Genomic DNA, 25,774 nt, shown 5'->3' with positions numbered 1-25,774 from the left:
TTAAGAGACCCTTAGGAAGGTTCACTTAGCTGGGGAGGACTCAGCTAGCTCTACACCGACAGAAATCTGTGGACAAGATCAGGACAGCCTTGGAGAAAGTGCCAGGCAGTCTCTCCTGCCTGGGGTCACACCTATTCTTTCTACCCCCTTCCGCAAGTTGCTGCTCCTGCAGATACAGGGAACAACCAAGGAAGTATTGGGCTGCCCGGGGCAGAGGGTTAGAAGCTAATGACCTAAAAAAGAATAGGCTGTGAGCAATTTGGTAAAACTAAAAATGCAATCCTGCCACAATGTTATACTGTTAAATGGTTTGTTTGGCTTGGGGTTAAAAGTGCTGAGGAAAGTACTGCGTTAAGGACTGTGGACTTGTGTGGGGTAGGATTGAGAAGTTTTCTGTTTGTATAACAATCACCAATGCCTGGGAGTAGGGAAGCTTGTACCTACACAGCAGCACTGGAGGACTACACTAAGGCTCTGCCCCAGGCTCGCGGAAGAGTACTGACCGAAGCAAATGAATTCACACTGTTTTGTACGGGTCCTAGGAGAAAACCAGGCTGGCAAAATTCTAGCCCGACTTTCGTCCAGAATCGCACTTTACAAAAGTACCGACCTGGGTCACTGCCGGCATAGAAGGTGGTCGCACGCGTCGAAACCACCTAGCCGGGGGGGGGGGGGGGGGGGGGACGCCACAAGGGAGAATCTTTTTTTCCGGCTGCAGCAGAACCCCTGATTTGGGCCCCAGCTCACCTGGCTGGGCCGTGGCCCAGCTCCGACCCACCCTGAGCGCCCAGCTCGCGCAGCTCCACGGGCTCGGGTTGCCGGGGTAACGCAGAACGCGCGCGGGTGCGCGGCGGGTTGTAGCTCCTCCTTCCGTGGCGGACAGAAGAGCTTCTGGCGGAGAAGGGGAGGCCCCTTCACCCGGGAAATCGCGGCTCCCGTGCCGCTCTGGGCTCAGCCAGTGAGAGGCCGAGGACGGGGCAGAGGGGCGGGGCAGGCGGAGTACTTAGCCAGGGCCTGGCGGCGGAGCGGGGCTCCCTCGCACTCTCGTGGTGCGCACGTTTGCGGCTCGGCGCGCCCGGGGCGTTGCGGTGGTGGAGCAGCCCCTTCGGCTGCGTCATGGTGACCCCCTGCGCCGCCAGCCCCGCGAGCCCCGCGGCCTGGTCAGAAAGGCGGGACGACAACGACCAGAAGCTTCGGGCCCCGGTGAAGAAGAGCCGACGCCCGCGCCTGCGGAGGAAGGAGCCGCTGCGGCCCCTGAACCCGTGCCTGCTCCCCGGTGACTCAGGCGTTTGCGACCTGTTCGAGTCCCCCGGCTCGGGCTCGGACGGCGCAGACAGCCCCGTGGCGTCGGCGGCGGCGCGGGGCTCCAGTCCCCTTCTCAGTCCGGACCAACTGTTGGCACCACTCGAGCTACAGACCTTCCGCGACTACGGACAGAGCTGCTATGCCTTCCGCAAGGCTCAGGAGAGCCACTTCCACCCACTGGAGTCGCTGGCGCGGCAGCCGCAAGTGAGGCGCCAGCTCCCCGCCGCCGCCCCTAGTCCTCTCCCGGGTTCTCCGCCCTTCCCGCCGCCCTCGCCGGTGCAGCCCAGTTCCCGCCCCCGTTAGAGAGCAACGAGGGCTTTCGAGGGCTCGGTCTCTGGCCTCGCTTTCCAGAAGGCACTGCACAGTGGGGCGGACAGCGCCTAAGTGTCCTGACCTGAGACAGACGGTGGGGTGCAGAGAAGTTAGTGTCCTGGTTGAGTCCGAGCTCTCGCGTATCTCGGGCTGGTCATTTAACAATCCTAAACTGTTTCTTAAACTGCAAATTAGACTACCCCGCCCCCAACCTCCACTGAATTGCTGAGAGGATTACTCGAGGTAAAAAGGTAACGTGCACCGGGCGCTTGGCAGGCACCCCAGCTTGCCATCAGGCCAGCGGTCTTTGAGAAGCAGTGTTGTCCACATTATTCCCAGTTTCCAGTGCGTTTAGCATTTTCCTGCTTTCTTCCCGAGGATGCTCTCTGGGTCTTTTGGGCCCTTCCTCTCGGCAGCTCCCTTCCTCTCTCGGCAGGTGACTGCGGAATCCCGCTGTAAGCTGCTCAGCTGGCTGATTCCCGTGCACCGCCAGTTCGGGCTGTCCTTCGAGTCGCTGTGCCTGACAGTGAACACTCTGGATCGCTTCCTTACCACTACGCCTGTGGCTGCAGACTGCTTCCAGCTGCTCGGAGTCACCGCCCTACTCATCGCTTGCAAACAGGTACCTTCACGAAGTGTCAGGAGCAGAGGTGCAGCTAAACTGTCTTCCTTTGTGGCGGCCCGCCTCCCCAGCGCACACGATTCACTATTGGGTTCCTCAAACTTATTTTGTCAGAGGCTTGCAAATCTACAGTCTTAACAGTGCTTTCACTGGGTCCCTAAAGAAATAGGCTATGGTAAGTCTCTCCTTTTTTTGTTTGGTGTTTTTTTTTTTTTTTTTTTTTTTTTTGGCAGTCTCACTATGTAGTTCAGGTTGGCCTCTGACTGTTAGCCCAGGATGGCCTCGAAATCGTGGCGATCCTCCTGCTTCAGCCTTCCCAGTGTTGGGATTAGAGACTATGCCACCACGCTGGGCCCTGACCCTACAACTTCGTGGCGTTTGTATTCCGGGGGAGTGAGAGAAAAAAATTTAAATTTCTCAAACCTTTTTTCTTAGTCACACTGTAGTTAGAGAAGCTTTACTGGATGTGTACACCAGGTGATTTAACTGCAAGTGGAGAACAAGTGAAGTCCCTGTATCTGCAAGGGATGAGGAGGAGTGCCAGTGTTCTCCTAGGTTTCAGGCTGGGGTGGGAGGTCGAACCCTGGAAACCTTGGGGGTGGTGTTGAGGGCACCTCTATTGCAGGTGGAGGTTCACCCACCGCGTGTGAAACAGCTCCTGGCTCTGTGCTGCGGTGCTTTCTCCCGGCAGCAACTCTGCAACCTCGAGTGTATCGTGCTGCACAAGTTGCACTTCAGCCTGGGTGCACCCACCATCAGCTTCTTCTTGGAGCATTTCACTCAAGAGCGTGTGGAGGCTGGGCAAGTTGAGGTCTCTGAAGCTCTGGAAGCACAAATCTTGGCTCGGGGAGTAGCGGAGCTGAGCCTGGCTGACTACGCCTTCACCAGCTATGTCCCCTCTCTCCTGGCCATCTGCTGCTTGGCGCTGGCTGACCAAATGCTCCAGGTCCCGTGCCCAGTGGACCTGCGCCTGGGCAAGCACCCCGAGGCGGCGCTGCAAGACTGCCTGCGCAAGCTGCAGCTGCTAGTAGCCATAAACAGTACTTCCCTGACTCACATTCTGCCCCTCCAGATCTGCAAGAAGTGCAGCTTGTCCCCTAGCTTGAAATAAAGCAGACTTTGGGCTCCTTTTTTTCTGGCTGGGAATGGACTCCTCCCATTGCTTCAGAAGAGTACAGTATTTATCCAAAGAGGGACTCCAGCTTGCATCTTGCAGGTTATAGATAGCATACCTCAGCAGAATCCAGTTTATTTTGTTGGAGAACAGGAGGAGCTGCCTTTCCTCAAAAAACAAGCTGTTAGAATCCCTGAGACCAGTTGGGCATGATTCTGGATGCTGGGGTTCCAGTCATAAGACAAGTCAGGATCCTCTGAGGCTGAGAACTGTATCACTAGGGATTCAGAGGGTATGGTGGGGTATGAGGCAGATTAAAATGCACAGCAGCCTGTGATTGTCCAAAGGAGCCACTGCCTACATTTGCCATTGCAGGTGATGTGGCGCTGCAAAGCATGGGGGACCATGTGGAGGCACACTAGCAAAGAGTGAAGCAGGAGCTATTTCTAATATAGAGTCTCATGTGTGCCTGGCATATGTCAGAAAGAATGGTGTTGCAGAGTGTTGGAGCCAATTCAAGTGGAGCCCAACAATCATTTGGTTCAGTTTATGTTGCTACATACGAGCTGAAGAATAACAATGGCATAACAGTAATAAAGACTGTTTTGAGTCCTTACAGCATACCACGCACTGTGTTCAGCTTCATTATTTTGATCTTTCATGAAGCTTTCTATGATCTTTCTATGAAGCAGTGTGAGTTTTAGAAAGATGACACTGGGACACAGAGAACTTACAGCAGGTGCTCAGACTTCCACCCTTAGTCACACTACTAAACTTTCATTTATAGATTTGATGGCTCACAAATTGTTTACTCAGTGCCCTTTATTCATAAGAGACTACCCTTGTTTCTAGTCATTTTACAGATGGGAGAACTGGGCTTGGTAATTAGGCAGACTTGCTAGATTTCTGTGGCTCTGTAATTGTTACATTCAATCTCATCATCATGAATATGCTGTAGTCCCTGAGTCTCAGCTCCAACACTTGCAGAAAATTTCTTAATATCTCCAAGCTGTACAACTGACACCAGAGCTGTGAAGTTTAAATGAAGTTAAGCTTAAATATGGGATAGTAAAAAAAATATGGGATTTTATACACTATTAAGCTCTGAAGTAAATTTGCTAGGTGACTTCAGGGAAGTCCAGGGCCACATCTGCTTTGTAAAAAATGGGAATAACCATCAATAGTCATACCTACTTGATAGAGTTATGACTCTAATGAGATGTTCCATTAATTTTGCCAACACAGATCCTAGCACATAAGTACTCAAGAAGAAAAGGCTAGGGGTAGCCTACACAATAAGGAGAGTTAATGCAGGGTGGAAAAAAAAGGCAAAGAAATAGATAAAGCAAATAGAAATGGTAACTGGAGATGAATAATACAGTTCAGTGTACTTTATTTTCTTCAAATGTCTGTGTTGACTATTAACTTATTGGTACTGGGGATAGAACTCATGACCTCACACTTACCAGGCAAGTGCTAGACCCTCTGAGCTGAATCCCTGGCCCAACTTCTTATTTTTTAAAAAAATTTTGGGTGGGTGTACTAGGAATTGAAATCATGACCCTGTGCTTTCCAAGCAAGCGCCTGCGCCACTGAGCTAAACCCTTGGCCCCCTTTAAAATGGTATTTGTTTTGTACCAGGGCCTGGATCTGCATGCAAGGCAAGTGCCCTACCACTGTACTACATCTTCAGTCTTTTTTTGACACATAGTCTTGCTAAATTGCTGGTGCTGCTCTTGAACTTGCGGTTCTCCTATCTCTCCCAAGTACCACTAGTTACCTTTCCAGGCTGAAAAAAATTTTTTTTTAAAATGCCATTCATGCCACTGTATTTAGAATAAATGAATTGTATGACAAAAAGCAAAACATCTAATTTCTAGATACTTCTTGGCATCTCTTTCTACAAGCATCCCCCAAGTGCTTTCCAGAGCCTGCGTACCCTACTCTAGGTTCCTAGGACCCTTTCTCTCTGGACAAAGACATGCTAAGATCTTCAGAAAGGTTTGCCTTGGGTCAAGAAGAAGGAAGTGTGACCCCCCCAACATACCATACTGTATTTGAGGGAAAGTTGTTCCTTGATGGTGAAAAAGGAAGACCCTACCACCAGTCCTAAGTCCCATACAGTATGGAATCCTCGGATTGGCTGCAAGCATGTGATCCTTCAACAAAAGAAATCTATCACTTAGCCAAATCCCTAAAACCCATCCTTTTCTCACCTAAGCTCTTCATGAGTGATTGCAGAATCATCCAGATTAGAAATCATGTCATAAAGCTATTACAGTTCCTGTTACCACAAGGGATTTGATAAAAGTGCCTATATTTGTCTATCCCAATTTGTAGTTTACTGATAAATATTTGAAAAATGAGCCTGTGCTAGAAAATCTGCAATGTTCTCCATGTATAGAGTTCTCACCAGGCCTCGGTCAAAATTTCCCTACTCATTTTACAGACTAGAAAAGCGGACAAAGATATGAGTGGACAGGCTGTGACTGAGCTTCGTAGGAACCAGAAGAACCAGGGACACAGTGAGGGACAGACTATGAGAAGCTGGAAATATAACTGAAAGGTGGCTTTAAAAAACCAATATAATTTGTCCGTAGCAAGTAACAGTTTACATGAATAAGCCCACTTATCTTCATGGTAACTCTGTTGAGGTCTCTATTTCTGATTTTCCTAAAAACCTGGGACTCAAAGATCTGGTGGTGTCTGACTCTAAGGCAGGACCCTTCACCATTGACAATATATCAATAGTAATGGGCTGATTTCTTAACCTTTACTCAGTTCCTGCATCTACAGAAGGCTCAGAGTTCTTCAAGTCCAGGCCAGTCAACTATTGTTTATCTTCCACCATTGTTAGGCTTATGTTGTTTTTTGACTCAGATAATGGATGCAAATAAAAGAGGATTGTGACAGTTTAAAAGAGAATTTTTCATTCTATTTAGAAGGTATAAAGCAAAAATAAAGGATCCCATAGGAAGGTGCACAAAGACTTTGGTTTTAGATGACTTCAGACTAGATGGCTCTGCATGGTCCTGAGAGGTCAGCTTGCCCAAAGATGTACCTTTCTGGGAAATGCTTCGTGTTCCACAGCATCTTGAAGATGCCCCTTCTTGGACGAAGAGTCTAGTTTGGGAAGGAAACAGACTGGCATAGCAGGCTAAGACTGGCTATTGTAAAGAGAGCAGCCAAACGCCAGGATGGCGGCTAAGGCCATCGGGACAGACATTTAGGGGATTTGGGGCAGTCCACTGTGGAATTTTCCAACAGGGAAGAGGTAGATATTACTTTTTCTTCTTTTTAAAATGGTGTGCTTAGACTCCACTGTCAGGGCTGAGCATTAGACAGAGAGAGCAAGTGAAAGGCATTGGGCGAAGGCCTAGAATACTGCCCAGGTTTAGGGGACTGGTTTCTGTAATCTGAAGGCTGGTCCAGGGAATCCCTGCAGGAATTCCACATCCTTACCGAATTTTGTGAGACAGGGCAGAGCTTGAGTGTGGCTTTGGCGAGCCATGTCACCCACGTTTACTTTGCACCTTGTTGGAATAGGAAGAAAAGGAAATAATCTTTAACTTTTCCTTTCCGCTGTTTTAAGCCTCGAGGCAATGCCCGGTGCTAGGGACCAGTGGGACCGGCCCGACTCTGGTTCTTTCCCTCTCAGCCTGGCGCGGCCGGGATGCGGAGGCGCCAACGCCGGCGAAAGGGCGCTGGCGGGCCCTGGCCCCGCGCTCGCGGCTCCCTGGGGAAGCCGGTTGCCAGGTTGGGTTAACGCCTTCGCCTGCAAGCAGATTGTCAGCGGCTGAAGGCGCCACCTCTGGCGCTCAGGCGCGAGCCGCCCCTCCCGCGCGATCCTCTGAGCCTCCCTTTCCTCCCCCTCTCTCTGCTCCTCCAGGCCACATGCCTTCCGCGACTCCAGACGGACTTCGGAGCCAGCAGGCAGAGGGAGCGCAGGGTGTGGGCGACCTTCCCAGCCAGGGCCGCCGCCTCTGCAGGGAGACAGGATGCAGGCGGGCGGGGGCAGCGCGGCGGGACGCCGGGCCTTCGACAGCATCTGTCCCAACAGGATGCTCCAGCTGCCGGGCCGGCCCCTGGGCGCGCAGGGCAAGCAGGAGAGGAAGGTGGGGCCGCTGGCTGGGTCCTGCGGGGTTTGCCAGATGCGTGCCCGAGACCTGATCGCCTGCGCCCACTTGTGTGCTTGGTTAGTTCGCTCCTCCGCGGAAGTTTTTTTCTGGATGTGGCGTCAGCAGCACGGTGTCGGTGTACGAGGATCCCTCGGACGCGGATCCCCCTGAGCTGCCAGGTGAGCCCCGAGGCACCTGCACGACCCCTCAGAGTCCCCGCGCTGGTAGGTGCAGCGCGCGCAGCTCAGCGCTTCTCTCCCTGGGCTCCGACGTCCTGGCGAGGGCTCCCCCGGACTGCCCGGCGGAGAGCCTGAGGGTGCGCTGGGCGCTTGTCTCCCGGTCTCCCCGCGCAGCCCTCACCACTATAGACCTGCAGGACCTCGCGGACTGCTCCTCGCTCCTCCGGCCCGACGCGCCGCCTATTGGTGACCCGGCCACCTCCCAGGTACCTCCCTTTCCCCCGGAGCCTCGAGGCCTTTTCCTCACACAAACGTGGCTCTGAAGTGGTGGGTTTCTTTCCGCAAAGGTTCCAGGCCGGGAGCACAGGAACATTCAGAGTGGGGGGCGGGGGGAGGCTGCGTGCAGATGAACCTCTCAGAAACTGGCTTCCTCCTCCTAGTATGTTATGAAGACGGCATTTCCGGAACTAATTCTTCTGGGTTGTAGGGCTTCCCATCTATATCCCGGAGCTGTGATGAGGCCCCACGGAAATTTGGCGTTGAGGCAGCAGGTGGATGGGAGCCAGCGAAGTTGTGTGTTGGATATCTTCGAATAAGACGCATGCCCTGTCCTCCCAACACCCTGGTCCTGGCCATTCACTAGCCATTTTCAGTCCCTGGGTATTGGAGCCTGGAAGTCGATGAATAACAGCCAAGTTGCTCTCGCTTGTAATCCCAGCATCCTGGAAGGCTGAGGTAACTGACTGCAAGTTCAAATTATACCTAGTGACTTTACTGTGGCCTGTCCCAGTACCTGCTATCAGGAAGCCGGACAAGTTTTCTTCCTTTGGAGAAAGAGCCAGCCTGGGCAATTTAGTGAGACCCTGTCTCAAATTTAAAAAAATAAAGAGTGGGGGTTTAGCTTAGTAGGAAGGAATTTTTATTTGAGAGAAGTGGGAAAAAGACAAAGGACTTGAGAAGAACCCAACAGAAAACATTTCTCTCTGCAGTGATGGCACTTCAGCAGTTGGACACTCCTAAAACTGCCTCTTCTCTCTCACCAAAAGTCTGGTGACTTACCATCACCGAGCAAACAGGCGCTGGACTTTTTTTCTTTCCTCCTAAACCTGTCTTCTTCCTTCCCAGTTCTACCACTTGCTGGGCCTTATACCTTCCAGGCAAAGTACTAAATGTCTCCGAATTGTCTGGGAGGTGAGAAACCTGATTCGAGTACCCAGAAGCACAGGTGGTCTTAGGCAGCTCTTTCTCCACAGGAAGAGGAACTGTCCAGCTTCCCGATACTGGGACTGGGACAGGCCCAGGAGAGAAGTCCCTAGGTGTAACCACCTCCCAGATCAGGGAATGGTGGTAGAGCAAAGCTAGTCATAGTCCTCCGTGAAGGGCCTCTCAGAACCTTGGGAAAGAGCTCAGAGTGACTCGGGGTAGGGAGCCACTGAAGGCAGACATTGTTAAAGCAGGAGGAGGGATTGGCCATTGCTCAACAGAGGCCTTTTACTTCTCTTAGATCTAAATGCTCAATTAGAAAAGTCTGAGTATCTTTCACCTGAGCCAGATCCTAAGTCACTCCCTTACCCCCAACATGTTTATTTTGCAAGTAACAAATGCCAAGTAGACTCTTGTTGAATATTTCACTTAAGCATACAGAATTTAAAATTGACACTGTGTTCTGTGTAGTTTTTTTTTTCTTAATTGGAGAAATGTCAGATTTATCTAACTGAGAAGGCAGGATTCAAAATTTCAAGGATAGCAGTCATACCAGATGGACAAAAAGATCCAGGATTTCCACCAGGAAAGACAGCTAGGACAGTGGAAAAGTGACCTCTAATAACTCTGATCCTTGCAACCTTGGGTCATATTTCCCAGCCCTTTTTTTGCTGGGGAAAGTGGACAGAGAATGACTGCATTAGAAGTGTTTTGTGGTCCAGTGTGGTAAAAGCCCTACCATAACTACAATAGCAATGGTGAGGAGGAAGCATGTTCTGGGCCCCAGTTCCTGAGCTGAGTTCTAGTCTCCCCATAGTGAGGACTGTTCTCAATTCTGGACTGAAGTAGAGATTTTTCAGCCCTTTGAAGAATGAGTGGCATTTCTGACTCGCTAAACAGGTGCTTTGGGATTTGCCTGGAGTCCTCAATCCTCTTAGTTTCTTTCCCTTTCTGTATAGCTTCAGGGTCCATCTGGTACTCAGGCTTCTGGCCTTGAATCTTTCTCCCCTGATGGAAACCAATAATTTGAAACTAATGTTAGAATAAGTCCACAATATGTAACTAGTAAAGAAAGGCTTTGTGAAGATCAGCAGATTTAACACAAAGGCAGGAATCAAGAGTGGAATCTGTGGAACAGATATTGCTAAATGGCCCATCAATGCAACCCCTGTCCAACCATGGCCATGGAAACTACTTTGTCCTTTCTAGTGCCTTCTTTAGTGGAAGCCAGGCATTCCGAAACAAGAGAGGTAATGAGAGGGTAGAGGAAAGCAGAGTGAAATAAGCACTAGCATTCAAGGGCAGGAGCTGGGTGATTGTAAATAACTCAACCTCTCTGAGCATTTCTTGGGCCCTACATGCTTCCCATACTGGTGTGTGGATTAACTGAGAAACTAAGAAAGAAAATTTTGTCAGCTTGAAATGCTTATGAATGAAGGGAATAGATAGATGTTTATCCTCCAGCCTTTACAGTCTCCTTTCCCCTCGCACTCCCAGATGAGAGGCCAAGAAAGTGTCCAGGTTGAGAAGTTGGAGGTGCATCCAGCTGAAAGGGAAGAGTAGGCTAATAGAGATGCCCCCCACCCCGTGTGCTTCTTGGTGAACAGAAGCAATTTCCATAGCATCCTTGGTACCTTCAATTATAGCCCACCCTTCCCTTTCCTTCCTAGAGATGTGTGTGAGTGGTTATCAGTGTCAGCCTTTTTGGAAAGCAGGGTTTCAAGTTATCACGTTGGATGGAGGACTCTGCACGCAGTTAGGTCTTAGGAGGAAAGACTGGTGCTCAGATACTCAAGCCGAGACCTCTGAGCTTAGAGCAGTGACTTCTTGACTAGTCGGGGGTAAGTTGGAGTTGAGGTTCGCGGGTGCGCAAACACTGCGACCGAAGACCTGGTTATCTGTGCGAGTCACTACGCGGGGAGGGCTCCTCCAGCGCAGAAGGACTGAAGGACTGTTGTGCAGTTTGCGCGCTTCGAACTATCCGCGGACTGCCACCTAGCGGACCGTGTCTGGCTTCCCAGCAGCACAGTGCAAACCGCTGGGGTCCTTGCGCAGGATGGGGCACGGATTTTCAGGTACGCGACTTGGCTGCGAACGCAAGTGAGTGCAGACCCTCGGCAGAAACTGGGAGGATTCCTATCCACCTAAGACTGGTGGCGGAGGAGCCATGATGTTGACTGTTTCTACACCCCTGGTTTATTTTAGGATCATTCCTTGCAGACAGACGCAGACTTCGATCTGCAGAATTTCAGAGACACAGTGGATGATCTCATCGCAGGCAAGTGCAGTCTCCTTGCAGTTAAATAACGGGACGCGGGATTGTCTCCCACTCTTGAATCTGACTCGTTCATATTTCATGGTAGTGAAGGTGGTAAACACAGCCACCTGTCAATGACCCGCTAGACTCTCACCAAAGGGCAAGCTAGTCCATATGTAGTCCCTCCAATCTCCAGTGCTTTTTTGGTTTGCCTGTGTGTTCTGGGAGAGGGATCTAGAGATATTAGTGATGTGACTAGGGAGAGGTTGAGTGATAAGAGTGTGCAGAGGAGGGAAGGCATTGTATGACTTTTGGGCCCAGCCAGGATTTCGGATTTCAGCTGAAGTTAACTTAGCAGGTGTCTGTGGCCTGCCTGCTTTGTTTGTACAGGGATGAGGAAGGGCCTGACAGTGGTAGGTTTTGCAGAGTGCAGGGCGCCATCCATACTTCACCGAAGTGAATACATCTTGACATAAGCCACTGCACCCGTTGCGGCATTTTGCCCCTATAGCTAGCTGGGCATGAGTCCGAGGCAGCAAATCCAGCCCTTGCTCTTTCACCAGACTCATCCTCTTTGATGTCACCTCCCCTGGTCGACAGTGACTTCCCCTTCTCTCCTTGTGATGACGACATATCGCCTTTTGATCCCGGCTTCTCCCCTCCACCGTTAGACCCGCAGACCCTGCAGTCGCCACCACTATGCCCTCCAGAGGAGCCACCTCTGCCTCTGGAGCAGTACTGGAAGGAGGTGGCCGACCAGAATCAGAGGGCGCTGGGGGACGCTCTCGTGGAGAATAACCAAGTAGGACACTGGTGGGGACAGGGTCTGGAGCTTAGGATGGAAGGAAGATACCTCCTTTGGGCTTCTGATTAGTGGAATGGCTGGTAGTTGTTTATGTAGCTGTTACTGCTCCAGCAGTTCCATCTGTGTCAGATTCGCTAGGTGGAAATAATGCTACATCACCAGATTTTATTTATTTATTGTATTTTTACCGGTACCAGGGATGGAACTTACGACCACAGACCACACGCTTGCAAGGCAGGTACTTATGCCACTGAGCTAAATCCCCAGCCCCTATCACCAGATTTTAAATAGGACTGACAATATTTATTGAAGACTTATGTGCCTGGCTCTGGGTTTGTCAAGGTATTATATTTTCTCCTTTTATTTAATACGCTCCTGAGCTAGATACTCTTCCCAGTCCTGATTTACAGATAACTTATCTGAGTTATGTGGGTGGTGGGACTTCAGAGGCAAAACCCCGATCTGCCTGTTGCTCAGGGAACTACTCTTCACCACTGCCTACACACTGAGATCTACTTTAAATCCAAGTACTTTGTTTTTTAAAAATCAAATAAATTAATTATTCTCAGGAGTGTAAATGACCCTGGGGCCTCAATTCCTGAAGAGATCCCAGGGTCTGGGGTTTAATTCATGCAGACCACTCGAGCTCGGTGGCCTATCTTTGTTGGGGTCTCCTCTTGCAGCTGCACGTGACACTAACCCAGAAACAGGAGGAGATTGCCTCGCTGAAGGAGCGGAATGTGCAGCTCAAAGAACTCGCCAGCCGGACCCGGCACCTGGCCTCGGTGCTGGATGTAAGTGGGGCGCAGCCTGTGGGACGCTGTGATGTCTCCTCCAACCCCCACCCCTGCTGCCAGAGTTGGCCCGATGGGGTCTGGGAGAGTAGAAGCCTACTGGACTCGAGGTGCACAAGGCACTCAGGTCTCCTTTGGCCTTCGTCACACGGGGCGAGTCCGGCTGGCTGGCCCCAGGGCGGCTGTCTTCCTCATATTTCGTAGAAGCTGATGATCACACAGTCCCGGGATTTTGGGGCAGCAGCAGAAACCTTAATGCTCAAGGCGACAGCCAAAAGGAGCCTCGAGGAGCTGGTCAGTGTAGCAGGCCAGGATTGTGCTGAAGTGGACGCCATTCTAAGTGAGATTTCCCAACGCTGCGATGAAGCCCTGCAGAACCGGGATCCCAAGCGGCCCCGGATGCAGCTGGAGCCCGGGGGCGCTGATTGCAGGCCCCAGAACCTGCACGGAGCCTTCCGGGGACTGCGCACCGATTGCAGCCTCAGCGCCTCGAATCTGAGTCCCAACGAACTGGAGGAAGGCGGCTCCTTCAGCACCCCCATCCGTAGCCACAGCACCATTCGAACCCTTGCCTTTCCCCAGGGCAACGCCTTCACCATCCGGACAGCCAGTGGAGGTTACAAATTCCGCTGGGTCCCCAGTTGAGCTGGGATGTGGTCCCCTAAACCACTGCCCTGTATCCCAAGTGAGGCGCTCAGATCCAGAGTGCAGAGCGCATAGAACTGTTCCCCAAATCTGGCCTTTCACAACTCTTTCTGCACCTGAATGCCACCCAGAAACTTACTTGTTTTTTCTTCAGGAACAGGAGCATCGTGATAATGATGCACTGTAAAGTCCTGCTATGTAACATTGTGTAGCTCTTCCTCTTTTCACAATGGAACTGTGTGTATGTATATAGGTACATATCTAGTGTGTGTGTATACACACATACATCAACTTTTAAAATATTTCTAGCAGCTTTGAATTATGTAGATCAAGAAGGGACCTGTGGGGGTCAGGGGTTTAGCTCAGCAGCATAACTGCCTGCTTGGCAAATGCAAAGTCATGAGTTCAATCCCTGGTCAAAAAACAAAAACAAAAAAGGAACCCAGAAATGAATTAGCTACTTTAAAACTATATAATGCCATAATTTTGTAAGAAGGAAAGGGGGAATCTGAGAAGTTTAATTTTCCACTACTGAAGCCTATTGGAAATCTTCCCATCACTAGTCCTTTGAGGATTCTAAGCCCAGAAGCAGCCTAACCTCTTGGTGTTTTTATCTGTCACCACTCAACTTCCCTCAGTCCTAGAAGAACAGGTAATTTTATTACTATACAAAACTTTTATTTCAGCTGCCAGAAAATAAAAATTAGGTAAGGTGGCCTAAAGCAATTGCCTTAGGAAAATGCAGATTCTCAGAAGCCACAGATTATTAAAACAGGTGCTAAGCACTTTTGTTTGTAATCATCAGTCATATAATTTTGTAAGATTTGTGGTCAATATTTATATACACACATATACATTGCATAATAGTATTTAATTTTTTAATGTGTACATTTTAAGATTTATGGGCAATGTTTATAAATACATGGCATATTTTATATTATATAAATATGTAATTTAATAAAATACAATGTGAAATTTATGGTCAGTGTTTATGATTAAAATATATGTAAACATTGACCATAAATCTTACAAAACATGTATGTATCTGTGTGTGTGTGTGTGTGTGTGTGTGTGTGTGTGTAATATATGCATAGTTTGATTTGTGGACATAGAATAACTACCCTCAAAGCAAACTTTTTGAAATAAGAAAAATGAATTGTTTTAAGAAACTGGCACGTACCACATGAAACAATATTGTCTCTCCCTTTTTGTTTTTAGAAACCAAATGTGAAAATCTTAGTAAAAGCAAACTATTTGAATTCTATACATAAAACTGAGATGTGGATGATGTATTACATTACTTGACTTGATCTTCAAAGGAAATCTTACATATTACACAGTCCCTTTCTGGTGACTTTTCTTCTACTCCTTTTGTCTGGAGTTCCTTTTTTCACTATGTTCTGACATTATACGAATGGCATTTGTCAATTAATGATTTGTCCTAACCGCCACGATTCTTAACCTGAAGGCTACTTCTTGCATTTAGGGTGTCAGCTTGGGCAAATTTCCAACTGCTTTACACCCCACTGCATTGCTGGTTCTACCATCTGAGTGGATATATCAGGTAACAGGTGAGCTGGGTAGAGTAGCAGAACCTGTTACTCCAGTTTGTCTATGTACTGTTATCTGTATTTAAATAGCCATTTAGGAAAAAAAATTATAAAACAGACCACATTTCCTCATATTTTGTCTAATAAAAGGACCAAACCATATAGCAGATCAGAATTTTTTCCATCAGCTTAAAGTTACCACAGCTCAGGATTAGAAAAAACAGAAAATGAAAACAGACAAGCAAAACTCTACCCTGTCTTGAAAAATAGTGGCCTTATCAAAAGCCTTTGCTTCCCATTCCTCAATTAGTATTCTCATAATGAATTAGTTAAATAACCACAAAGTTTAAAATGTATTTATAAGTTTTTTTCTCTATATCTTATGCTTCAGTTTAAACAAATTGCCTTTCACCTTATAGCTCTATGATTTTTATGTTCGTAATCAACAATTTAGTAACTTTCATTTCTTGGGAGGAGAAAGCTGTTTTGAATTAATGACACCAAAACCAGTATACATTAGGCAGCAGTAGTAAAGTTAAAAAATATTCTGTTTATTCATTCAACTGATTTTTACTGAATGTTACTGAAAATCTCAGTATACAGATGCTAAGAAAACAGTGAAAGATCAAAACACATAGTTTCTTTTGGAAAGAACTAAGTACTAAGCAAGTACACAAGTACTAAGAAGAAAATGAAGAGTGAAGGTAATGTCTTAGTCAGCTTGAGCTGCTATAACAAAATAGACTGGTAGTTTAAGCAACACATAGTTATTTCTAATAGTTTTTGAGGCCAAAAACCAAGAGCAAGGTGCTGGCTAACGAGGTTCATCTTTCTGGTCTGCAGATGACCACTTTCTTGCTGGATACACAGCTGAGACACAGATAATTTTAGCCTTCCTATTAGGGCACTAACCCCATTATGGTGTTTCTACACTTATGGTTTCTTCTAAACTTAATTACTTTGAAAAGGCTCCACCTCCAAATAACATCATATTGAGAGTTAGGACTTCAACACATAGAATTGGGGACACAAACATCCAATTTGTAGCAGATAGATAATTTATTGTAGGGGATGGTATTTTAGATAGGGTGATATAGTTAGGCAAGCATTCTCTGGCAAGGTGACATTTGAGCAAAGACCCGAAGAAGTTTGGGAATAAGTCTTATGGATATCTGAGCAAGTAGTGCGCCAGGTACAAGGAGTATAAAGGGAGTGAAAGGTTGCCTGATTTAGTGAACAGCAAGAAAACTGGTGTGATGAGCTGAATGAAGGGTAGGAAGATGGGAGACATTGAGGGAAGCATTAGCAGGACCCTTTTAGGCTCTGTTGCGTACTTTGGCTTTGTAATAAACTTTGGGAAGTAATTAAAGTATTAGGGTTACATGACTCCATTTAATTATTATTGATATTATCATTACATTTTTATTGCTGGGGATTGGACCAGGACCTTTTGCATGCTAAGCAAGTGCTCTACCACTGAGCTACATGGTCATACTTTAATTTTATGTGAAGTAATCTGGTTTCTTTGGGAAAACTGTAATAGGGGAGACATAAAGAAGCAAGGGTGGAAGCAGAGAAACCCATGTGGAGACTGTCAGATGATTTGGTAATTAAAATTCAGAAATTCTGCCAGGGGTTTAACTCAATGGCATAAGCACCTGCCTGGCAAGCGCAAAGTCATCAGTTTGATTCCTGGTACCAAAACAAACAAACAAAAAATTCAGAAATTTTAACAGAGTGGTCATAGCAGGCAGAATAATCAGAATAATGTACCTCCCATTCCTTGCCAAACAAATCAAGGTTCTCATCTCCATGAATTTTACTTGGCAAGAGGGAATTGCCCAGGTAGCAGATGAAATTAAAGCTGCTAATTAGCTGACCTTAAACATATGAAGATTATTCTGGATTTCTGGGTGCATCTAACATAAAAGTGTCCTTAAATATGAGAAGATGGTGGAAGGGAGGTCAGAGCAATGTAAGGTGATAACAACTTGAGAGGGTAATTAGGCATAGAATGTGGTGGCCTCTAGAAGCTAGTCAAAACCAGAAAATTGAGCCTCCAGATACAGGTCTGTCAACATCTTAGTTTAACATAATAAGACCCACTGCTGACTTCTGAATTAGAAAGCCATAATATATGTTAGTCGTTTGAAGTCACTTGGTTTGTGGTAATTTGTTTCAACAATGTTAGAAGTGGCTACTGCATTGGAGATGGAAATAGTGAGAAGTGGTCAGGTTCTATACATATGTTGGAAGTAGAGTGTTTGGGACACTGATGGTTTCCTGACTATGGAGTAAGAGAGAAGAGTCAGATTTTTGAAAGAATGGTAATATTCAGTAAGTTGGGGAAGACAGTTGGAGAGGATTCCATGAAACTAAGAGTTTATGAACTTTGAATTAATTGATGTTGAATGTGCTATATATTTGTCTGAAGCTTATGGTAAAGGTTGGGGTAGGATAAATCAGTCTGGGTATGGCATTTAAGGTTATAGGACATGATTAGATCACCCATGGAATGATTCTATCTGAAGAAGTCTTGGGTCTCAATACTGGTACTCCTGCAGTGATGACAAATTCTCTCAGGAGGGAAGGGAAAGGAAAGGAAAAAAGAAATTAAAATGTGTTACATATATACTAACCACATAAGGAATATAAACATTATGTAGTATAAACATGTACTAATGAAAACTATTCTAAAAGAAAATCTTCCCTCTCTGATTGGACCCAGAATCTTAAACATGCTAGACGAGTACTGTATCACTAAGCTATACCTCAAGTCCTCTTAAAATTTTATTTTGAGATAGTATCTGGTTAATTTGTGTAGGCTGGCTAAAAACTTGTGATCTTCCTGCCTCAACCTCTTTGTAGTTGAGATTATAGGCATGTGTCATGTGCCTCCTTGCTAGGCCTAAAGAAGAATTTTCTGTTCAAATAATCAGCAGACATGTGAAACATTTATCAGTAAGTGTCATCTTCATCTAAAGAGATTTTTTTCTAGTTATAGTAATAGTCCTTCAAAGTAATCCAATGAAATAAGTATTTTCTATTTGAAGGGGAGTGGTAGAATAGAAAGGAATTTGAAACTGACAAAGACATTACACATATTGTCTATCTATTTAGATAGCCCATTCATCTTCAGAAACCCAGCCAAGTACAGTCGTGGTTTCTGCTTTCAGTACTGTTTAAAAAGAAGACGAGATGACATTTTCCTCTTAGGATGTCTAAGATTTTACTAGATAAAATAAATGCCCTGCTATAGATGCCCCTATTTTTAGGCCCTTGCCTTGGCTTGGTTAATTTTATTGAATCTCAGATAAACATTTTGAAAAGTCTAGCAAAAGTTTTCAAAAATGTATCTTAGAAATCAAATTCAAAAACCTCATCAACAAGGATAGCATACAGGCCAAACCTGGAAAATGCAAGCATTATATATGGTTGATTTTTCCATGAGAAAACAATTTACTTAAGAGAAACAAGGAAATAATTATTGTGCACAATAATATGGAATTTATAGACTGTTTCTGTCACTGTTATTAGAGTAGAAAAGCAATATTCTCTGAAAAACCCCAGTAGACTTCCTTTCACGTCACTTGAGTCACATATCCTATAAGGAAGGCCTAAAAGTGTGGAGACCACTAGGATGGCTAAGCTTTGAAAGAAGAACAGTTGTCTCCATTTGGGCTAAGCCTGGCCCCATTTCTGTGTATTGATATGTACAGAGCTGGCTAGGATATTTCTTAATCCTCTCATTGCAAATGGCTCTAGGGGGAGGTGCTGATATGTAGTCTTTAAAACAATGCCACAGGTCAGTGATGCCCTGCCTGTAGCTCCCAAGTAGTATGCATGAACTAGGCTATGTAGCTGGCTGAGACTGAGGATTGAGAAAGAATCTATGACATCTCAGAGAGTGAAGATTATACATCAAAGCTGGAGCACTAACTCCAAAACATTAGATATTCCCTCAAACTGTGTTATGCAGATTACTCTTTCTGCATGTATCTCTTTCTCTGCAAATTTTAGAGGTGCTATAAGGCCTCTTATTTAGCCCAGCTCACAGCACTCGTGTATGTACTTACTTAGGTACTTCCCACCTTCTCTCATTTATTCATCCCTGAGCTACTCCCCTCTTCACAAATTAAAAAAACTCAGGTTTGGCCCTGGGTTGAGGCCTTTATTATAGTTAGCCATTATTCTAACTAGACTTAGAAGCCCCTTGATTCCCCACAACTGCAAATATGCTTTGGTGTTTTTATTCTTGTTGTGGATTGCACTGGAAGTGGTAGATTAAAATTACTTATTGGAATTCCAATAACTATTCCGTGGGATTACAAGTATAAACTCCACTGGACTATGAGGAGGTCCAGGAGGGGCTATCCTAGAAGGAAGTATAACAAAGTAACAATAAGTAAATAAACGCACTATCCAAACATACTACTATGAACATTTTGCATTATTTTCTTTCAGAAAATTTTTACGCGTATATGTGTTTAAAATTGGGTCCTTTATTAGTGAATAGCAATAGTTGGCCATTTTATAGTGATGGTCAAGGATTCTGGAGTCACATGGAAATTATTGGACTCCTATCCTGGTATGAGTGAGGAAGGCCAGCAGGGTGACTTGGACCTGTAAGTAGGCTTCTTCATTCTTCAACTTTAGGAATGGAATAATAAAGAGAATGAGTGGGGCTGGGGGTTTAGCTCAGCGGCATAAGCACCTGCCTTGCAAGCAGGCGGTCGTGAGTTCGATCCCCGGTACCGATAAAAAATGAAAAAGACAAAAAAAGAGAATGAGTGAGGTAGTATACAGCATATATTTGACACAACACTTGTTATTTGGTACTCTATATACATGTCTGTTTGTAAAATTAGTTTTCTATTGCTGCTATAACAAATTCAGTGTAGAGACTTAACACAAACTTAGCTTGGCACGATGGTGCACACCTATAATCCCAGATAATAGGGAGACTGAATAAGGGGATTGTAAATTCAAAGCAACATAGTGAGACTAGACAACATAGTAAGACTATATTAAAATAAGACAAAACAAAACAAAGTTAAAACAGGTATGGGGATATAACCCAGGAGTACAGTGCTTGCCTAGTAAGCATGGAAACTTACATTCAGTCCTCAGTACTGCAAAAACCAAACAGTGACAACAACAAAAAAACCCAAACAAAACAACAACTACCACCACCACCACACAACATGCATGTATTGCCTCATAATTCTGTATATCAGAATGAAATAGGAGACTAGGGCTTGGCAACATGCTGGAGCAATTGGGCATGACCTGCAAATTGAAGAGAGTTGTACTTATGGACAAAGAGATTCTGAGCATGACACAAGATCAAGCTGAACCCTACACCCAACACCAATCTTCTGAAATGACAGCACGCTGAGTGTGGCACCTGATATCAAATAAGATATAAAAGATGGCAGCAGTTAACTTTGTGCCACTGCCCTCTTGTTCTTTCAGTGGTCCATTCTGCTTGAAGGATGTATTTTTTCTTTTTCCTTCAAAGCATTCCTTTTACCTGAGCACTTTTTCTGCAGTTATTTTCCTTCTCATTTTTGCATTAAAATAAATAGGAATCTTTTTCTTGCATTTGTAGGATCAAAGTCCTTGTCTCTTTGCTTGTGTAAACAATGACTTATTTTTGCTCCTAAAGGCATCACTTTGGTCCTTGTACATGGGCTTCTACATTTAAGACTAGCAATGATGTATTGAATTGAATTTAGACTTGGACTCTTTTGATTTCATCTTCTGCTATATCTCTTTTGCCTCAAACTGCAGAAAAGTGCTCAGAAGCTAAAAATATAGGCAAGAGTTAATTGTTAAATGTGTATACATGGTCACTTGGAAAGCGAAAAAAATACCTTTCCTGAAAGTTATCTTCTGAAGCTTATTTGTCAAATGGAGAAACTCTGAAAAGCAGTATCTTAGTTTATTTTCCATTTCTGTAACAAAATACCAAATGCTGAGTACATTTCAAGGAAGGAAGTTTATTGATTGAGCTCAATTTTATAGGGGCCAAACAGCATGGAAGCAATATCTGCTGGCACTCTGAGGTTCTTACGGCTTCACTGCAGCATGGCAGATGCTGTCATGGTGGGAGTACAAAAGAGAAGGTCAGATAAAAGGGTGAGAGAAGACACCAAAGAGTGGAGAGAGGCTGGGATTCTTCTTTTAAAAAAATACTTCTCATGGAAATTAACTGGGGTCTTACAAGAACTACTTCACACCCTTCTGAGGGAAGCACTTCCAGTGACCTAATTACCTTGCACTAAGCCCCACCTCTTTTATTTTTTAAATTTTAAAGAGACTAAAACAAAACAAAGTAATATAATGAAACAAAACGAAACAATGAGAACAATATTGGATTTCAAAAATGAGACAGAAAATCAACAATAGTTACTGCATTGCTCTTTGTTATCCTCTAAGTAGTTGCTCAGACTACCAGATACAAGTATGCGGAGTTAAACAATAAAAGCACTAAGTTGTTTCTACTTCAGTTGCTATCATTTCAGAAATTTCAGGTGTGTGACTCCTAATCTCTTTTGTGTCTATGTCTTATGGGCTTGCTCTGCACGGGCTCTAGGTCTGAGATTGCACCCTGCTCCTTTGTCTTGACATTTTCCTGTGTTCCTCCAAGTCAGGTGGTTACTGAGTTCAGGGCTCTTCCTGCACTGACTGCCCATCCCGCAGTGCAGGGGATTGGGCTAGGCACCTGGGTTCATCCGGTCCTGAGGTTTCCAGGGTGGTAGATAGGGGTGGGACAGCAGTTCACGGATGCACCCCTGATGGCAGTGAGGCCTCGAGGACATGTCTTCTGCTGTGGGCAAGGCCAGGACTGGGGGGGGGGGGCAAGCCCTACCTCTTAAAAGTTGCATCACTTTAACACTGCCACACTGGGGACCAAGCCTCCAACATATGAGCCCTGGAATGGACAAAATATAGCAAGCAAATTTATTAGTAAGTTCTGGGGGATAGTCATAACAGTTTCTTAGAACTAATAGGAAACTGTGGGGAGGAAATAAAATCTAATTCTTAATCCTGAATTGATTTCATTGTGTTAAGCTTCCTCAGCGTGAATTCAGAAAGGAAATTCACTGGAGTCCTGGAGGCTATTGATGGTGATGCTGCTATACCAAGGTTTCATTGTGGGAAAAATTCACTGAGCAGAGGAGAAAGAATTTCATACACATCACACTGTCTAGGACTCTGACCAAGCTAAATTTGTATTATCTTACCACTGGCCTATTACAAAGTGCTAAATGATTGACCTTTTCAAAAACTTGTTTGACTAGCAGGGTTTTTGTTTCCATCCTAAGTACATAAAAGATATTGCTCTGAAAAGTTTCATTCTCATATTTATTCCTATTGTTAATCTCATGGTCTCATATATGAAGTAAATTTAGCTTCACTTATTCGTTGAGGACTTCTGTATTCTTTTTCCCATCTAATTGTTTACCTCTTATTGGCACTTACATCCAAAATTAATCCAAGAACATTTGTAATGGAAATTTATATAAAATAGGACAGTTAAAATTGAATACCATTAAATGTAAGGAAATCAGTACAAGGCAGTAATCTGCTTTGATTTAGTCATTCCTAAATGTAAAGATATGTATTCTTTCTTTTAGGCAAAGAGCTATTCAAACTTGGATAGCTAACAACTATTTTCAGTATTTACTTTCAACTGCTTAAAATCATAGGTAAATCAGACATGGCAATTACTTACACTTATTTATGCTGTACTAGGAAAAGAAACTCTGTAGATTTACTTAGGATTTATATGAGCAGCCAAGTAATAATTAGAAACTGCTCTTAGTTGTAGGATGTGGAAATTTCAATTATTTCTAAGCCATGCCATGGTTTAAAGTAAATAGAGGTGAAAAACATGTTCTGCAAGTGGTAACAATAGTTCTGAGTGCTTGCATAAGATTATGCCTAACTTCCAAAGCTTCAGGATTTGTGTTACCTTTATTCCTTTAAAGTGGAATTTCCTAATGTAGGCAACAACTCTTGGTGTTGCTTTAAAATGCGTAATGAGTCCCTCTTTTCTGGGAACAGACTGAAACAGAGTAAGTAGTTTGGTTTGGTTTGGTTTAAGTTTGTCATTGCCCTTTTCCGACCCCCAACCCTCATCATCTGCATCACTACCGATAGTTTAAGGAACCTGGAGATTTTCTTCACCATATTTCTTGAGGAATAATTCACCCATTTAAAGCACATAATTCAGTGTTTTTAGTATACTCATAAGGCTTTGCAAACATTTCCACAATTTAATTTTAGGATTAAAAGAAATCTTGTGCCTATTAATAGTCCCTTGTTATTCTCGTTCCCAATCCACCAGCTCTAGACAACCACTAATTTGTTTTCTGTCTCTATAGATTTGACTATTTTTGACATGTAATAAAAATGAAACCATATAATATGAGGTCTTTTGAGTCTGACTTCTTTCACTTATATTTTAAAGAGTCATGTATGTTGCAGCACACATCAGTATTTCATTTCTTCTTACTGGCAAATAATGCTGTTATATGACAAACAATATTCCATTTTATCTGTCTCTTCAGTTGATGAGCGCTTGAGTTGTTTCCAACATTGGGCTAATAATGGTGCTGTAGAATGTATACTAAAATACAATGTTTTGTTAGATATATATTTTTCTTTATTTTAGGTATATCTAGGAATGAAATTTCTGGATCATATAATAACTGTGTTTAACATTTTGAGGAACTACCAAACTGTTTTCCAAAGCAGTTGATCATTTAATATTTCCACCAACAGTACATGAAAATTCCAATTTCTCTACATCTTTTACAATGCTTATTGTCTGTTTGTTTAATAATAGTCATACCAGTAGATGCAAAACAGTATCTGTTTTGGTTTTAATGTCTATTTCCCTAACGACTAGTGATGTTGAATATCTTTCTGGTCCTTTGATCATTTGCATATCTTTGGAGAAAAGACTCTTCAAACTCCTTTGTCATTTTAAAATTAGATTCTTTTTTTATTACTGAATTTAAATTATTCTTTATATATTCTAGATCTAAGTCTCTCATTAGATATGTGACTTCTCCCTTGGATGGTTTGTCGTTTTTTATCTTCTTGGGTGATATAATGTATTGCAAAAATGTTGTACTTGTGTTTTTGATCTTATAATTAAGAAACGATTGCCTAAATGAAAGTCACAAATATTTACTTCTCTGTTTACTTGTAAGAGTTTTATAGTTTTACCTGTTATTGTGGGCATATGCTACATTTTAATTCTTTTACATACTGTATAAAAGGTCCAATTTTGTTCCTTTAGTGGATATCCAGTTTATGCCAGTATTATGTGCTGTAACTATTCCTTTCTCCACTGAATTTTTAGCACTCTTGTTGAAAATCTATCGAACATATATGAAAATGTTAATTTTAAGCTCAATTCTATTCCATTGATCTGTATGTCTGCACTTAAAGTGGAACCATGCTGTCTTTTTTTTTTTTAATTTTATTTAAGGAGAAAAAGAAAAAAAAAGCGGAGAAAGGGTACAAGTTGTACAGATTTACAGAAAAAAATAAACAGTAGGAAATCACTAGTTAATGGATTACATATCTTAGAAATAATTGTTCAAGTTACAAAATTAAAGCTTATAAAGTGGACATTCCAACAGTGAGACTGCAAACAGTTCTGTTCAATGATCCAACAAAACTCAGTAATATCATTATCTATCTTATACCCTTAAATATACATGCAGTTATTTCGTGTAGAGCACTTTCTTTTCCTCTCTTGTGTACAATGACAATTACACATTTTGGGTTTTGTTGCTCCCACAGTTCTTATTACTTTTTTGGAAGAGAGTAGAACCAAATGTGACAGATCAGAACAGAGTCAGTTAAATCAAAAGGGTGGACATAATAGATAATGTAAAAGCATAATACAAGGTGATCAACAATGGTTACCATAATGCCTCCCACTATCTCTAATATAATTGCCTATATCATCAGTTATAATAAAATTGAACAAAACAGTAAAGAAAAAAACCAACAAAACCAAAACATTGGAGACATTATAGGTCTTCAAAAGTAGATAATAGTCAACCAGAATGGGCGTCATAATGAATCCCACTATCTTCACAGCTGTTGCCCAAACTTTCGAACCTGGTACTATCAAGCAAAACAGAATAGAACATCAGTCAAAACAAGATGGTGAGAGCAATACAGGGCTTTAAATCAAGATAATGGAAAGTCAAAGTGGGTTACTATAATATATCCTGTCATTTTTTATTTATTTTTCCCTTAATTAAAAGGATAAAAATAAAAAAGTAAATAACAAAGTGGAGATTGAGATAAAAGAGGGCATAACAGCAAAACAGCGCAGATCAAAACATAACCATTTAAGCAAAATAGTGTTTCACCACAAGATAATCCCGACATAAAAGTAGTTACCATATTGTCTCTTTCCTTGAAATCTTTGAATATAACTTTGTATACTGTAGCATCAAATATATCAAAACAATGTAAAACCATTTAAGAGAATGACAGTATTACAGGGTATTTAGAATCGACTAACAGAAAATGAACAATGGTTTCTGTATAATCTCCTTGTCTATAAAAGTTTTTGCTTATACTATCATATATAATAAAATCCAATAAGATACAACCTGTTTAGACCAATGGAGACAGAACAAAAGCTTGATGAGACTTCAAAACAAGACGATACTAAATCAGTATTACCTATTAAGATGTCATTTTCTCCAAAATAGCTGTTCCTATCATCCAATCTTCTCTGCCTCATTTCTGTTGAGCTCTTTTTCTGTCATTAGTTGTCAATTTGTCTTCTTCATTTTGTTTTCTGCTCCATTCATTGTGGCCTCTCTGC

General features: G+C 43.8%; 2 protein-coding genes across 3 annotated transcripts; both read left to right on the top strand.

The window, feature by feature from the left end:
• The first annotated feature begins 783 nt into the window (after positions 1-783).
• Ccno (cyclin O) lies at positions 784-3,979 on the top strand. Its single transcript, XM_003470248.5, has 3 exons — positions 784-1,509; positions 2,054-2,239; positions 2,865-3,979. Exons 1-3 carry the CDS (start codon positions 1,117-1,119, stop codon positions 3,348-3,350), a joined length of 1,065 nt encoding a protein of 354 aa, XP_003470296.3. The 5' UTR covers positions 784-1,116; the 3' UTR covers positions 3,351-3,979.
• Positions 3,980-5,627: 1,648 nt separating this feature from the next.
• On the top strand, positions 5,628-24,911 carry Mcidas (multiciliate differentiation and DNA synthesis associated cell cycle protein). 2 transcript variants are annotated; one of them, XM_023565247.2, is made up of 7 exons: positions 5,628-7,468; positions 7,554-7,650; positions 7,825-7,916; positions 11,059-11,131; positions 11,674-11,912; positions 12,599-12,709; positions 12,914-24,911. In XM_023565247.2, exons 1-7 carry the CDS (start codon positions 7,352-7,354, stop codon positions 13,352-13,354), a joined length of 1,170 nt encoding a protein of 389 aa, XP_023421015.1. In that variant the 5' UTR covers positions 5,628-7,351; the 3' UTR covers positions 13,355-24,911. The 2 variants fall into 2 exon arrangements, with proteins under 2 accessions (XP_023421015.1, XP_063114217.1); XM_063258147.1 differs by lacking the exons at positions 11,059-11,131; positions 11,674-11,912 and having other exon boundaries at positions 7,554-7,916.
• The last annotated feature ends 863 nt before the right edge of the window (positions 24,912-25,774 follow it).

Source organism: Cavia porcellus, unplaced genomic scaffold, assembly GCF_034190915.1.
Source record: "Cavia porcellus strain 051 isolate PalLab524CR breed Dunkin Hartley unplaced genomic scaffold, mCavPor4.1 scaffold_11, whole genome shotgun sequence".
In the NCBI taxonomy this organism is placed as follows: domain Eukaryota; kingdom Metazoa; phylum Chordata; class Mammalia; order Rodentia; family Caviidae; genus Cavia; species Cavia porcellus.
This window is presented reverse-complemented; position numbering and strand designations above follow the sequence as displayed.

Excerpts from the sequence above, each read along its gene's own strand:
- Ccno (XM_003470248.5), top strand. The coding sequence starts at position 1,117 with ATGGTGACCCCCTGCGCCGCCAGCCCCGCGAGCCCCGCGGCCTGGTCA. Across the intron at positions 1,510-2,053 it reads CGCTGGCGCGGCAGCCGCAA|GTGACTGCGGAATCCCGCTG; the intron begins GTGAGGCGCCAG and ends CTCTCTCGGCAG. Across the intron at positions 2,240-2,864 it reads TACTCATCGCTTGCAAACAG|GTGGAGGTTCACCCACCGCG; the intron begins GTACCTTCACGA and ends CCTCTATTGCAG.
- Mcidas (XM_023565247.2), top strand. The coding sequence starts at position 7,352 with ATGCAGGCGGGCGGGGGCAGCGCGGCGGGACGCCGGGCCTTCGACAGC. Across the intron at positions 7,917-11,058 it reads GTGACCCGGCCACCTCCCAG|GATCATTCCTTGCAGACAGA; the intron begins GTACCTCCCTTT and ends GGTTTATTTTAG. Across the intron at positions 11,913-12,598 it reads CTCTCGTGGAGAATAACCAA|CTGCACGTGACACTAACCCA; the intron begins GTAGGACACTGG and ends CTCCTCTTGCAG.